This window comes from Octopus bimaculoides, chromosome Z, assembly GCF_046866305.1.
Source record: "Octopus bimaculoides isolate indiv1 chromosome Z, ASM4686630v1, whole genome shotgun sequence".
NCBI classification, from domain to species: domain Eukaryota; kingdom Metazoa; phylum Mollusca; class Cephalopoda; order Octopoda; family Octopodidae; genus Octopus; species Octopus bimaculoides.
Genome location: NC_142944.1, coordinates 51,390,023 through 51,403,075, shown reverse-complemented (window position 1 = coordinate 51,403,075; position 13,053 = coordinate 51,390,023). Strand labels below are relative to the sequence as shown.

The window sequence follows — 13,053 nt, the reverse complement described above, 5'->3', positions numbered from 1 at the left end:
ACCCATCATAACTTTATCTCAGAACTTTCTCCTTTGTTTTTACCAGGCCAGTTCCGAGTTTGGGTGTTCAGGTAGGCCACTTGGCATGGGACCAATGGTTTTGTGGGAATCTTCACTCACTAGTTAGAAACGAAGGGCAGACCACTTTGGGAATGAATTAGCTGTTTTCACAAATTGTTCTAATTCTTTCATTCTGTTCTATATAAGTACATCACTACATGTATATGTATATATTTGTAAGCCAAACATAAACAATGTGTATTCAGCACAAATTACTAAAATATTTCAAAGATTAATTTTAAACACGTTCTATATTTCTACAGTCCATATCTGGTTTGGGCCTATAACTTGAAATGAGACCTACATTTCACATTTGGCCTGTACACTGATATCTTTCATTATAAATATGATTACAAAAACGATTAACTGATTAACTCACGAAATATCTTTCAATCTGTTTGTGTAGATTTGGGAATAGCTGTGTGATCAAGAAGCTCAGTTTGCAACCACATACCTTTTGGATTCAGTTCAATTGCACAGTACCTTGGATAAGTATCTTCTACTAGAGTCCCAGGCTGACCAATACCTTGTGAATGAATTTGATGGAAGGAAAGTGTATGTGTGTATCTTTGTACCCCACCAATAATTTGACAGTTGATGTACATCCCTGTAACCTGGCAGTTCAGCAAAAGAGAATAAGAACCAAACTTAAAAGATAAATAAGTATTGGGGTTGCTTTGTTTGACTAAATTCTTCAAGGCAGTGCCCCAACATGGCCACAGTCCAATGACTGGAACAATCGTTCATCGTTTAACGTCCGCTTTCCATGCTAGCATGAGTTGGACAATTTGAGTGAGGACTGGTGAACCAGATGGCTGCACCAAGCTCCAATCTGATTTGGCAGTTTCTACAGCTGGATGCCCTTCCTAATGCCAACCACTCCGATAGTGTAGTGAGTGCTTTTACGTGCCACCGACACGAGGGCCAGTCAGGCGGTACTAGCAACAGCCATGCTCAAATGGTGTTTTTTATGTGCCACCCGCACAAGAGCCAGTCCAGCGGCACTGGCAACGACCTTGCTCAAAGAAAAATCATAAAAGAACATAACATCTATTTAAGAAAATTACAATTACTTACAATGGAGCAGTGAAGATAGACTTCTTGAAGGCATGGTCATTACTGGTATAACTTCTTCGCCGAGAATTCTTTAATCTGTCGTAACTGTCACTCTGAGGATTTATTAATTGCTGAGGGTTCCATCCATCTTCAAGTGTATTCTTAGCAGACATTTCCTGAGTTTGAGTTGAAGTTACATCTAAGTTACTTGTGTAGCTCCTTAATGGATAAATTGTTTCGGAAATTGTTCGGTTCATGTTGCGTTGATTAGCAACACTGCTCTGATATGCCTTTTTAGGGGCTGGACCTTGCGGTACAGCAAACTTATCTTCATCACCTAGCTTTACAGACAAAGGCAAACTGTCACTACGTCCATGTACAATAGAGGTAGCTGCCTGGGTATTGTGACTCGAGTTACTCATACCTTCACCTTGCATAGACTGACCCATTTCATTTAAACCCTCTCTTACACGTGACTTTCTCAGGACATGATCCCATTTTGAATCAAATTTACTATCATTTTCAGATATTTCTAATAGGTCTTTGCTTTCAAATGGATATTGTTTATAATTAACAAGTGGTCTTTCTGACAATGCAGCTTCTGTCTCATCATACATTCCAAAAGCTTTTTTCATTGATGCCCTGCGTGTAGCAGTAATTTGTGATGAAGAAATCTGTTCACCGGATTGGTTGGAAGCTGAAGGATTTTTATCTTCGTTATGCTTTCGGAATATAGAGGTTTGACTGCCAGGAAAACTTGACCAATCTTGACCATAAGCACTTTTTTTGCTGTCTAACACAGAAGTCGAACTGTGAAATTTTTTAAATTTGCTTGCATCGAGTTTGGTAGAAGCTGAAGATTCATGCATTAAAGGCAGTGGTGTAGTTGATAATGCATACAAATCCTGTGTTTTTTGTGGAACTGCATAGCTAGTAACTTGAGCTCTAAATTTCTCTGGCATACCTAGGTCTTGTAGAGTAGATGATGTTCTGTTTGCATTACTGGTGTCTGAAGTATAATTGGCTCCGGAATTTTGCTGTTTATAAGAATTTGGAATCTTTTCTTTTTTTGGTAAATGATAACTTTGATTAGGTTGACACTCAAGTGATTGGTCCTCTTTAGATTCAAAAAAAGGAGTTGTAGCTTGACTGTTAAAATGTTGATTTGCTGAGACTGGATAATGTTTTTGTGTCTCCCAAGAGGTGCTTGACTGGTTTGGGAAGCTAAAGCAATTAGGTCTAGAAGATGTAGTTGACTCAGGTTGTGAGACTTTAATTACAAGACTACTGTTGGAATCAGCATGTTTTAGGCCTTGTGTTAACGTTTCTTGTGATGCAGACAAATTTGAGGATGATGTGCTAATAGGTGGAACATTGCCTTGTCTGAATGCTTGCATATAAAATTCTTCTGAAAGCTTTCTGAGAATGGGAGCTGTACTTGGTACATAGTCTTGGTAACCAGATAATAAATTCTCAACTGTGACCGGTCGTCTAACTTCTGATTCCGATGCAGATCTTTGTTTTGGTTGTTTATTTGATTCTAGATTAAATTTCAAAGAATTCATATCACTGATTTGATCCCTTTTTTCTTCTAAAAGTGATGCTTGGTTTCTAAACTCAGTAACATGATCTGCCAATGCCTCACTATGAGGTCTGCGCATTGGTTGATAAGCTCTTGAATAATTAACATTTAAGTCCCCTTCAACTGCAGCTTGCAGTCCAGCAGACTGCACAACCTTGGATTGGGCTGAATTGAAATCAGAATCTTTACTATCTGTCAGTGGAGCGGTTTGCAAACTGTTTTCATGGCTAAAATCTTTTTCTAGGCCCACTTGTACTCCCGCACTTTTCATCTTTGACAATTCTGTATTCCTGCCTGTATTTGACAATGCTTGAGTGATGGGAAATACTAACTCTGTTTGAGTGCTAGTGTTGTAATAAGGTGTTTGTTTGATTATATAAGTTGATGAAGAACCTGTAGTGCTTTTTACATCACCCAACTTAAAATTGTTGTTTGTAGCATATTTTTCTCCACTTATCATGATAGGATTTGTGACCAAATTACCATAAATTTTAGAATCTGTCTCAGACCTAGGTCTCATACTATTATCTTTTTCATCTTCAGAAGTAGAGAACATTTTCTTTTGCTCTTCCTCAGGTAAAGAAGTCTGGGTATCTCTATGAAGGTTAAGATTAGAAGTAGAAGAAGAGGAGGATAACTGGGGCCAGTTCATGATTAAAGGGCTAATTGGGGAAGTTTGTTGACTATGTGATAGCATAGTTTTGTTTGAAGTCTTTTCATTTACAGAGGACATCATTTTGGGGACAGGGATATCTCGTTCAGGTGGAGAAGGAACATTATATTCAGCATCGCCTAAATTGTGACCATCAGAATCGAATCTTGGAGGGGGATATCCAGGTTTAGAATTATAAAATTCTTTAAATCGCATCGATGACTTTGGTTTATGGTAATGTTTATTGCCAGCATAGCTGTCATCAGGAGTGTTCTCAGTATCACGTTTTTGAAATAGAGGAGTATTTCCTTGTTTAGCTGAAGACAGAGATTTGTGTTCTGCTAACATAGGAGTTGAGGAAGACCAAGTTTGTGACTGCTTAGATACAGCAATAGTGTATGGCTCACAAGGAATTTTACTATGGACAGTAACTGGCCATGATGGAGATTTTTCATGACCAGTTCCTTGAACAGAAAATTCAAAATCAGAATTTTCAGAGTTTAGAGATTCATAAGATTGTACAGTTGATGGATTTTGTGAGAACCCTGTTTTTAATCCAAACTCAAAAGCTTTGCTTTGGAGCTGGGTAAGTGTGTAAGGAACTTCATCAGAGTGTCTTCGATCTTCAGGTACTCGTACCAACTCTTGATTTTCAGACTTAGGTCTCAAATCCGAATTTTTAAGATTATGTTTCTTTAAAGGATAGTTTGAATCCATATAGTCATTTGATAGGTTCTTATCCACATTTCTTCTAATTTCATTAGATTTAAATTGTTTATCTCTATTGAAAAACAATAATTTATCTCTAAAAGTAGAATTCCCTTCAGTGTTATAGTCTTTCTTTGATTCTCCTCTGTAATCAGTGATCAGATCAGGCTGTTGCCAAGTTTCTTGATAATGCTTACTACGTTTAAGCCATTTGTGATGATCGGATACTGACAGCCGATCGACTTGCTCGTTTGTCACAGATTTTAATTGTAACTTTGATAAGTCAGAGTAACTCTTACTCTTTTCTTCGTAAGGCCAAGCAAATTCAGGTTTTATTTCATTCGATTTTACTGATGAAACTGACCACACCTTATGTTTGGGACTGCTAAGAACTAATCTTGTATTTGCTGAAGTTAAACCATAAATATTTCTGGCAGCTTTTGTTAAACCATAACCATGATCACAGTTACTGCAATGCTAGAAAAAGAAATAAAAATGTCAATTTAAATTTCAGCTAAATTTAAAAGAAAAGCAAGAGAAAGAAAACTGATTTTAAATTTGGTTTTCTCCTTTCTTACATTATTTTTGTTAAAATAAAATAAATTAAGAGTAAATTAATCAATTTTAAAATCCTAATTGGATACAATGTTATGTTGTTTTTACAATGTGACTTTAGAAGAAAATTAGGAAATTAGTTAGATATACATATTTATGTTTAGTGAGATTCTATATATATATATATATATAGATAGATAGAGAGAGTTAATGAAATAAATACTACCAAAAATAAACAAACCAACTTCTAATTATATAACATATGAAAGAACAATTAAAAAATATATGCTTCCTTAAATGAATCCTTTTACATACATATAGCAGTAAATATATATGTACATGCATAGTTATGTGGTTGAGAAGTTTGCTTTGTAAATATGAGGCAGTGGAGTTCAATTCCACAGCCGGGCAAATGTCAAATGTAGACACAGGTGGACCAAACTTTGTGAGTGGAATTTGGTAGATGGAAGCTTGTGTGTGTGCATGTGTTTATAAAGTTACCAGGTGACGCGTTGTTGTATTGTCCCATATATGTCCTGTAACTCGGTCACTTGATAAAATAAATACTATAATACTTGGGTTGACAGAGTTGACTAAACCTTTAAAGATATTACAGCAAAAGAATATATACGCATATTCATACATAGACACACTAATACATATGTCTGCATGTACATGTATATATAACCTCCAACCAGTTTTCTTTCAGTCTCTTCCTATACCCCTTTGATGAAGGACTAACAGTAGAAATGTCAAGACTCTCCTTTTAAAGATTAAGTTAAAACATTTGATACAACTTGTCCCCCTTGTGTTGTTTTTAGTTACTTATAAATTAATTTTTTATTGCTTTCATAATTTTATATAAATATACACATACATATAAAATATATACACACACACATCTCTCTCTCTTCGGTCTGTTGGTGCCTTTAATTGGCACAACGAGCAGTCAACGATCACCAATTATCTCCGTCTCTGGCCAACTAGTAAGTTTCTTCCCAGGTGATATTCAGTCTGCACAGGTCCTCTTTGAAGGTACTATACCATTCCTTCCTTGGCCGGCCTCTTTTTCTCTTACCTTCCAGTAGCATCCAGCCCATGGCTGTTTTGGCAAGCCTCTCCTGTGGCAGTCTTAGTATGTGTCCAGCCATTCTCATTTATCATTCGGTTACAATTACATGCAACAGCCTTACTCTAGCTGCTTGGAGGATGGCTTCATTTGTCACTCTGTCTCAATAAGTGATTCTTAGGATCTTTCTGAGGAACCGCTGATGAAACATGTCAAATTGGCAGGTGATTTTTGCTGTCATCTTCCAATTCTCAGCTGCACAGATCGCAGTATTGCTGATTCATACAGATGAATCTTCAGCTCTATTCTTATGTTATTGCTACACCAAAGTGTTGCCAGACTACTAAATACTGCCACTGTCTTGCCAATTCTGCAGCTTACATCTGTCTCTACATCGCTGTTGCTTGTCGCTATGTTTCCCAGATATGTGAAGCCTGTAACTTCTTCAACTGGTTCTTGTCCAACTTTCACTGGTACACTTTCTACATGTTTCCCAACTTACACTACCTTTGTCTTTTGACTGCTTATTCTCAACCCAGTCTTTGCTGCTCCCTTTTCCATTTTTGTTATTATTTCTTGTAATGTAACATGCTTACAAATATTTTTATGTACATACACACACACACATATATAAACACACTAGTAATGCATAAATCCTGTTATTCAGTACCTTATTAATACAGCTTTGATTACACTAATTGGTGGTAGGCACCTTGGGTAAGTATCTTCTAATATAGCCTTGGAACAACCCAAACTTTTGCGAGTGAAACCTAAATGGCAATTTATGTGAAAACTCACTGTGTAGACTACCTATGCTTCAAGAATTAGAGTCAGGATTGCCTGTTTTAACACCACTATTGTCCCCAGAGTACCTTTAGCAGAGACCACTCCACTACAAGCATTTGAACCATAACTTCATATCTTCAAATATCAGCCCTAACTGCCATGACTTTTGTGCTATGATTTCTTCTTCCTTCTCTGTCATCACCACCACTAATGTCATAGACCATGCAAAGATCATTGCAATACTATTTGTTCTCTAAGCCATAAAAATAAACATATTCCCTCAAAATCAATTCAATAATATACCAGTAATCCACAAGAGTGAATTTAATAAACTATATACCTCCATTCCTTTCAGGCAGCCTTATATACCTTATAAGTTAAGTATTATTTATCTTGTGTTTTATTGTTCTTTGTAAAACATTTTACCAACATGGTCATGCATGCATCTACAAACTATCTATAAGCTGTTGATTATCCTCTTGGTCAACTTTGATCAAGCAAACCAACAGAAACCAAGGAAAAAAAAAGGTCAAAAGCGTTAATTCAAAAGGTTTCTATGTAACAAAAGTTAGACAAAAAAGACACAGTAACTGAAACAGAAACAGTACAAGTGTTGGTATTCCCTGGTATGTAGAGGTGTAAGTATGTGTGCATACACATACTTACACATTAATAAGTTACACAAACATATATTAAAAACAATATAACAACAATAGATCACCAAAGAATAACATCAATAAACAATAGAAGTGATAAGTGCACCAAAAGTGCAGATAAGAAAACAAACAGATAACAGTGGTGGTGGTGGTGGTGGTGGTAGCAAAGATAGTTTAATAGAGGTAGTAGTCTTGGCAGGCAATTGCAGTGATAGTGGAGCATTCTCATGCAGCAATAGAAGTGATGATAGTCGTGAAGAAAACAAAATTCATAAAGATCATATTTGCAGCATTGGTGGTGATGGCTGTATCAGAAGCAACAGTAACAGAAGAAGTGGCTGTGGTGAAAGTGGTGATTCCCATGGAAGAAAGAACAAAAACAACAAAAGCTTGTTTGTTGGTTGATGTAAAATTATATATTTAGACAAAAAAGAATTTGATTGTAAACTACAATAACAAAAAAAAAATGTTGCTTTAATATATATTGAATAAAACAGTTTCAATATCTTCTTCAGTCAAGGTGGAGAATCAAATAAAGAGGGGTTTTTATTGTTAAATGTTTTAATTTTTAGATATTGTGATTATATTTTAAATTTTTTGTATTTGGTTTACAATATTCTTAATGTGAATTATGTGTTGAAAGATTTTGTTGCACCTTGGGAGGGTTATTATGCCAATAATAATAAACACATGCACTGGTTCTATTTCATTGATTATTTAATTGGTTAAATAGTTAACCAATTGACAAATAAATGATAAAGAAATGAAATAGAAACAGCGCTTGTCTATTATTGGCATAATAATGCACTTAAGGTACAATACAATTTAAATTTTATAAATTTTTAAAACCTTGTGTGCATTTTATTTTGTGATAAGTTCAGTTTCCATTAGAAAAGTGATCTATAAATCACTTAAAGATGCTCAGAGATTGGATTAATCGAAATGCAGTGTTTAGAAAAGAAAAGGAAATGAAAGCAAAGAATAAAAGAATGAAGTTAACATGGGGAAAAAATTTAAGCTAATTCTTTAAAAATAAAATTGTGTAACACTAAGAGCTTACAGTGGATTTAATTTTTTTTACTTAATTCATCATATCACAGCAATCATTATATCAGCCTTATTACTATTAACCTTTTAGCATTCAGAATTCTTTGTCAAATGTAATGCTTATTGGTTAACATTGTTTTGAATTAATCACACATTCTCATGTAGCTTCAAGATTTCAATGGTGTGTTTGTATATTTGTAGATTGACATTTTAGGGTAGGTGTGAGAGATTGGATATGATCAGTTTTAGCATAAAGCAAATAGTATATTTAGGCTGGATATAAGCCAGATTAAATGCTAAAGGATTAAGGTGGTGAATGAGCTGACAGAATCTTCAGACAAAATGCTTAGCAGCATTTCTTCTAACTTTTTATGTCTGGAGTTCTAATTCTGCTGAAATTAACTTTGGGGTCATCCTTTTGGAGTCAATAAAATAAAATACTAGTCAAATAGTCAACTAGTGTGCTCACTTCAAATTATTCCAAAATTAGAAATAATCATTATTATTAATATTATTAGGAAAGAAGAAGAGTTGGGGATGAGATGTCCTTTTACATTCTGTGTTCAATTCTTACTTGGCTGGGCATCAAGTCATATTTTATACCTCTTGGAATTTATGAAATAAGCACCAGTCAAATATTAAGACCAATTTAACCCTTTAGCATTCAAACCAACCATATCCAGCCTAAATATTCTACCTGGTTTTTATGCTCAAACCAACCTGATCTGGCCTCTCACACTCACACCTACCCTAAAATGTCATTCTATAAATAAACAATCACATCATCACAATCTCAAATTATGAGATAATGCATGAACACTTCAAAACAAGATGAATAAATAAGCATTACATTTGATAGAGTAATCTGAACACTGTGAAGGGCAGTCAAGTGCACCACATTCCTACAATTTGTAATCTTGTGCATAACTTGGAAACCTATTTCTCTTTTCAAGATATAGAAGGTGACGGAATAGCATAAACTGTTCCTTAAAGGAAAGTTCAGGGTTATATAAAGATTGCCTTTCATCCATTTAGAGTCAATAAAATATGTCTGATGGTGTGGGGTTAAGTGTTCACTTTGAAATTATGTCGTTCCAGGTTCAATATCACTTAAAGACATAGCTGGTCCCAGCCCAATGAGTGAAAACAATAAGGGAATAAAAGAATAAGTATGATGAAACTGCTACCACCAGTCTGGTTAGAAAAAACAGCTAAATCTCCCTCAAATGATACCCTATTGTCTTCAATATGGGAAATACACATTCCAACACAGGATGGTGAGTACTGGAATAATTTTGATCACAGGTCTGCTCAATAAGAGATAACTCAGGGCTAATCTTTATTTTATATTACCATTATTATTATTATTATTATTTAAATTATTAAGAGACCAAGCTGGCAGAATTGTTAGTATGCCAGGCAAAATGCTTAGCAGGATTTCATTTAGCTTTACATTCTGAGTTCAAATTTCACCGAGGTCAACCTTACTTTTCATCCGTTTCGGGATCAATAAAATAAGTATCAGTTGAGCACTGGGGTCAATATAATTGACTTGTCCTCTCCCATAAAATTTCTGGCTTTGTGCCAAAATTTGACATTATCATCATTGTTGCTTATTGATTTATTGCATTTGGTTGTTCCGATGACTTTTAGCACCAGATTGAATAAATGTATGATAAAAAGCTTTCAGCTATGACCATTACATCCATTTTTTTTTTTCCTTATCCAAGACTACAATTCTCAAATGTCTTTTATTTTCAGGTGTTAAATGTTACCTAAGAGAGAGTTTTGGCTACTATTTCTTTGCAAATCAAGTAACCATGTGGATGCTCCCCCAACACCTGTTGGTTCATATGTGGGTTAGATGAATAGCATAATACCTTGAGAATTTTCCATGTTTACTTTCGGTAGTTAGCTCTACTGGAATTAGTTCAATTGTAACCTTCTTTTACTGCTGACATTTTCTCATTTTGGAAAAATACACCTTACAACATACATACTTCTACCTTGTTTCTCTGGTGTAGCTGTGTGGTAAGAAGTTTGCTTCCCAACTACATGGTTCAGTGTCTTCTACTGTAGCCTCAGGCTGACAAAAGCCTTAAGTGGATTGGGTACATGGAAAGTGTAAGAAGTTAGTATAGCATTATCATCATCTAACATCTGTTTTCATGCTGGCATGGGCTGGACAGTTTGACCAGAACTGATAAGGCAGGGACCGCACCAGGGTCCATTGTCTGTTTTGGATGTCCTTCCTAATGCCAACCACTCCATAGAGTGTTCTGGGTGCTTTCAATGTAGCACCAACACAAATATATAAGCATTGAATGAGATTATATATATATATATGTGTATATATATATATATATCATCATCATCATCATCATCGTTTAACGTCCGCTTTCCATGCTAGCATGGGTTGGACGATTTGACTGAGGACTGGTGCAACCGGATGGCTACACCAGGCTCCAATCTAATTTGGCAGAGTTTCTACAGCTGGATGCCCTTCCTAACGCCAACCACTCAGAGAGTGTAGTGGGTGCTTTTACGTGTCACCCGCACAAAAACGGCCACGCTCGAAATGGTGTCTTTTATGTGCCACCCGCATAAGAGCCAGTCCAGGGGCACTGGCAACGATCTCGCTCGAAAACCCTACAAGGCCAGTGTCAATGAATGTCTGTGTGAATTTGTTATGTGTTTGTTTGCCACCACTGCTTAACAACCAGTGTTGGTGTGTTTATGTCCCTAAAATTTATTGGATCAGCAAAAGAGACTGATACAATAAACACCAGGCTTAAAGAGAGAATAAGTACTGGGGTTGATATGTCTGACCAAGTATTCTTCAAGGAGGTGGTGCCCTAGCAAAGCCATAGTCTAATGACTGAAACAAGTAAGATAAACGATGATAGTAAAAGTCACATTTGCAAACAAAAAGCACACAACTGTCAGTAGAATCATCATCATCATTTAACGTCCACTTTCCATGCTAGCATGGGTTGGACGATTTGACTGAGGACTGGCAAACCAGATGGCTACACCAGGCTCCAATCTGATCTGGCAGAGTTTCTACAGCTGGATGCCCTTCCTAACGTCAACCACTCCGTGCCACCGGTATTCGACTCACTATTGTAAGGTTGTGAGTTCAATTCCCAGTGACATGTTGTGTTCTTGAGCAAGACACTTTATTTCACGTTGCTCCAGTCCATTCCGCTGACAAAAATGAGTAGTACCTGTATTTCAAAGGACCAGCCTTGTTACACACTGTATTGCGCTGAATCTCCCTGTGAACTATGTTAAGGGTACGCATGTCTGTTGGTTGCTCAGCCACTTGTATGTTGATTTTAAGGGCAAGCTGTTCTGTTGATCAGATCAACTAGAACCCTTCATTGTCGTAACCAATGGAGTGCCAGTAAAAATCTTCAGGCAACACTTACCAATGCTTTCTTTCTTTTCTTCTTTTTTTTTACAAAGAAGGTAGGGTGTAATTTAATAGAAATTTGGCTGCTATTTCCAGTAGACTGAATGACCATGAACAGGTTCCCTACTGATTCCAACACCTCTGGTGTTTAAAATATAGTCTTACTAGGAAGGGTGGAGAGGAAATAAATATTTATACATGAATGTGCTACCATTTACCATATTTCTTCAAACTGGCTGCACCTATGACTGCTTTCTGAGTACAGATTACTTCTATATTAGTAACATTAAATTTATATTACATTCTATGAAAACTATGCTTTTCTCCTTAGGCACAGGTATGGCCATGTGGTTAAGATGTAATATATCCTTTTGGTTTTTTTGCTGATTTTTTTTTTTTATTAATGGAAAGCTTGGCTCAGTTATTTGATCATGCAATTTAATATTTTTGTGAAATTAATTCTTAATTTCTTGAAATTATCTTCTCTTCTTGACAATCTCTAACAACTAGTTTTTGTTTGTTTCTTTCTCAAATTGAGAGGCTAAATTTCAATTGGGAAAATTCGGTTGATTTTTTTTTTTTAGTTTTCTTTTTGTGTTGGGAGGGTCATTATGCCAGTAATAATGAACACACACACACACAAGTTCAATATCACTTCTTTATTGTTAATCAAGCAGTTAAATATCTCCAAACAACTAATTAGTCTCTCATTTGTTTAATGTGTTTGATAAACAAACAATTGTTTAACAAAGTCCCTCCGTTGTTATTCGTGATCCCATCATTGACATGACCTCTCTCTCTTCAAAGTCTGCCTTCAGTCTGTCTGAGAATTAGTCTTTTATGTGAGTATATTAGATGTGTAATGGCTTAAAAGAGAAAGGAAGGGTGAGAGTAAGCAAAGAATATATGTGTGTGCTTGTGCACATGCATGTGTGAGTGTGGCTGTGTGAGTACACTCATATGCATGCTTGGTTGTGAGTGTGTGTGTGCAGGTTTGGCCTTTTTGTTCAAGGTCAATTTGATCTTAGATCTACAAGGATTTGCTTGTTATTCTGTAAAGATTTATGGTTGTTGTTTTTGTTTTCACAAAGATCAATTCAGTTCACCAACCCTTAAACATATTTATCTAAATCCACATCATTGGGGCCCCTAGCTGATTATGTGTGTAATGGTTTTTGGAAATACTAGAAGCATCACTCCAAGTCCGAGCAGTTGTACTACTATCACCACCACCACCACTACTGATGATGATGGTGGTGATGATGATGATGAGTGATTTCTACCATAGGCACAAGGCTAGAGATTCAGAGAGAGAGGTTTAGTTGATTAAATTCATCGCTGTACACTACTGGTACAGTTTATTGATCTGAGAAGGATCAAGAATAAAGCTGGTTTTGGCAGGATGATCTGGGGTTGAAAATTTGGGACTGGAGGCTTGTTGATTAAATTGACCTCATTACTTGACTG

General features: G+C 36.0%; 1 protein-coding gene across 3 annotated transcripts in view; it reads right to left on the bottom strand.

Moving 5' to 3' along the window:
• LOC106883358 (uncharacterized) overlaps positions 1–13,053 on the bottom strand; it is a 279,464-nt gene that overhangs the window by 199,044 nt on the left and 67,367 nt on the right. For all 3 annotated transcript variants that reach the window (XM_089365289.1, XM_089365290.1, XM_089365291.1), the window contains one exon: positions 1,138–4,535. In XM_089365289.1, coding sequence (XP_089221415.1) covers positions 1,138–4,535 — 3,398 coding nt within the window. The remainder of the gene's footprint in view (positions 1–1,137; positions 4,536–13,053) is intronic.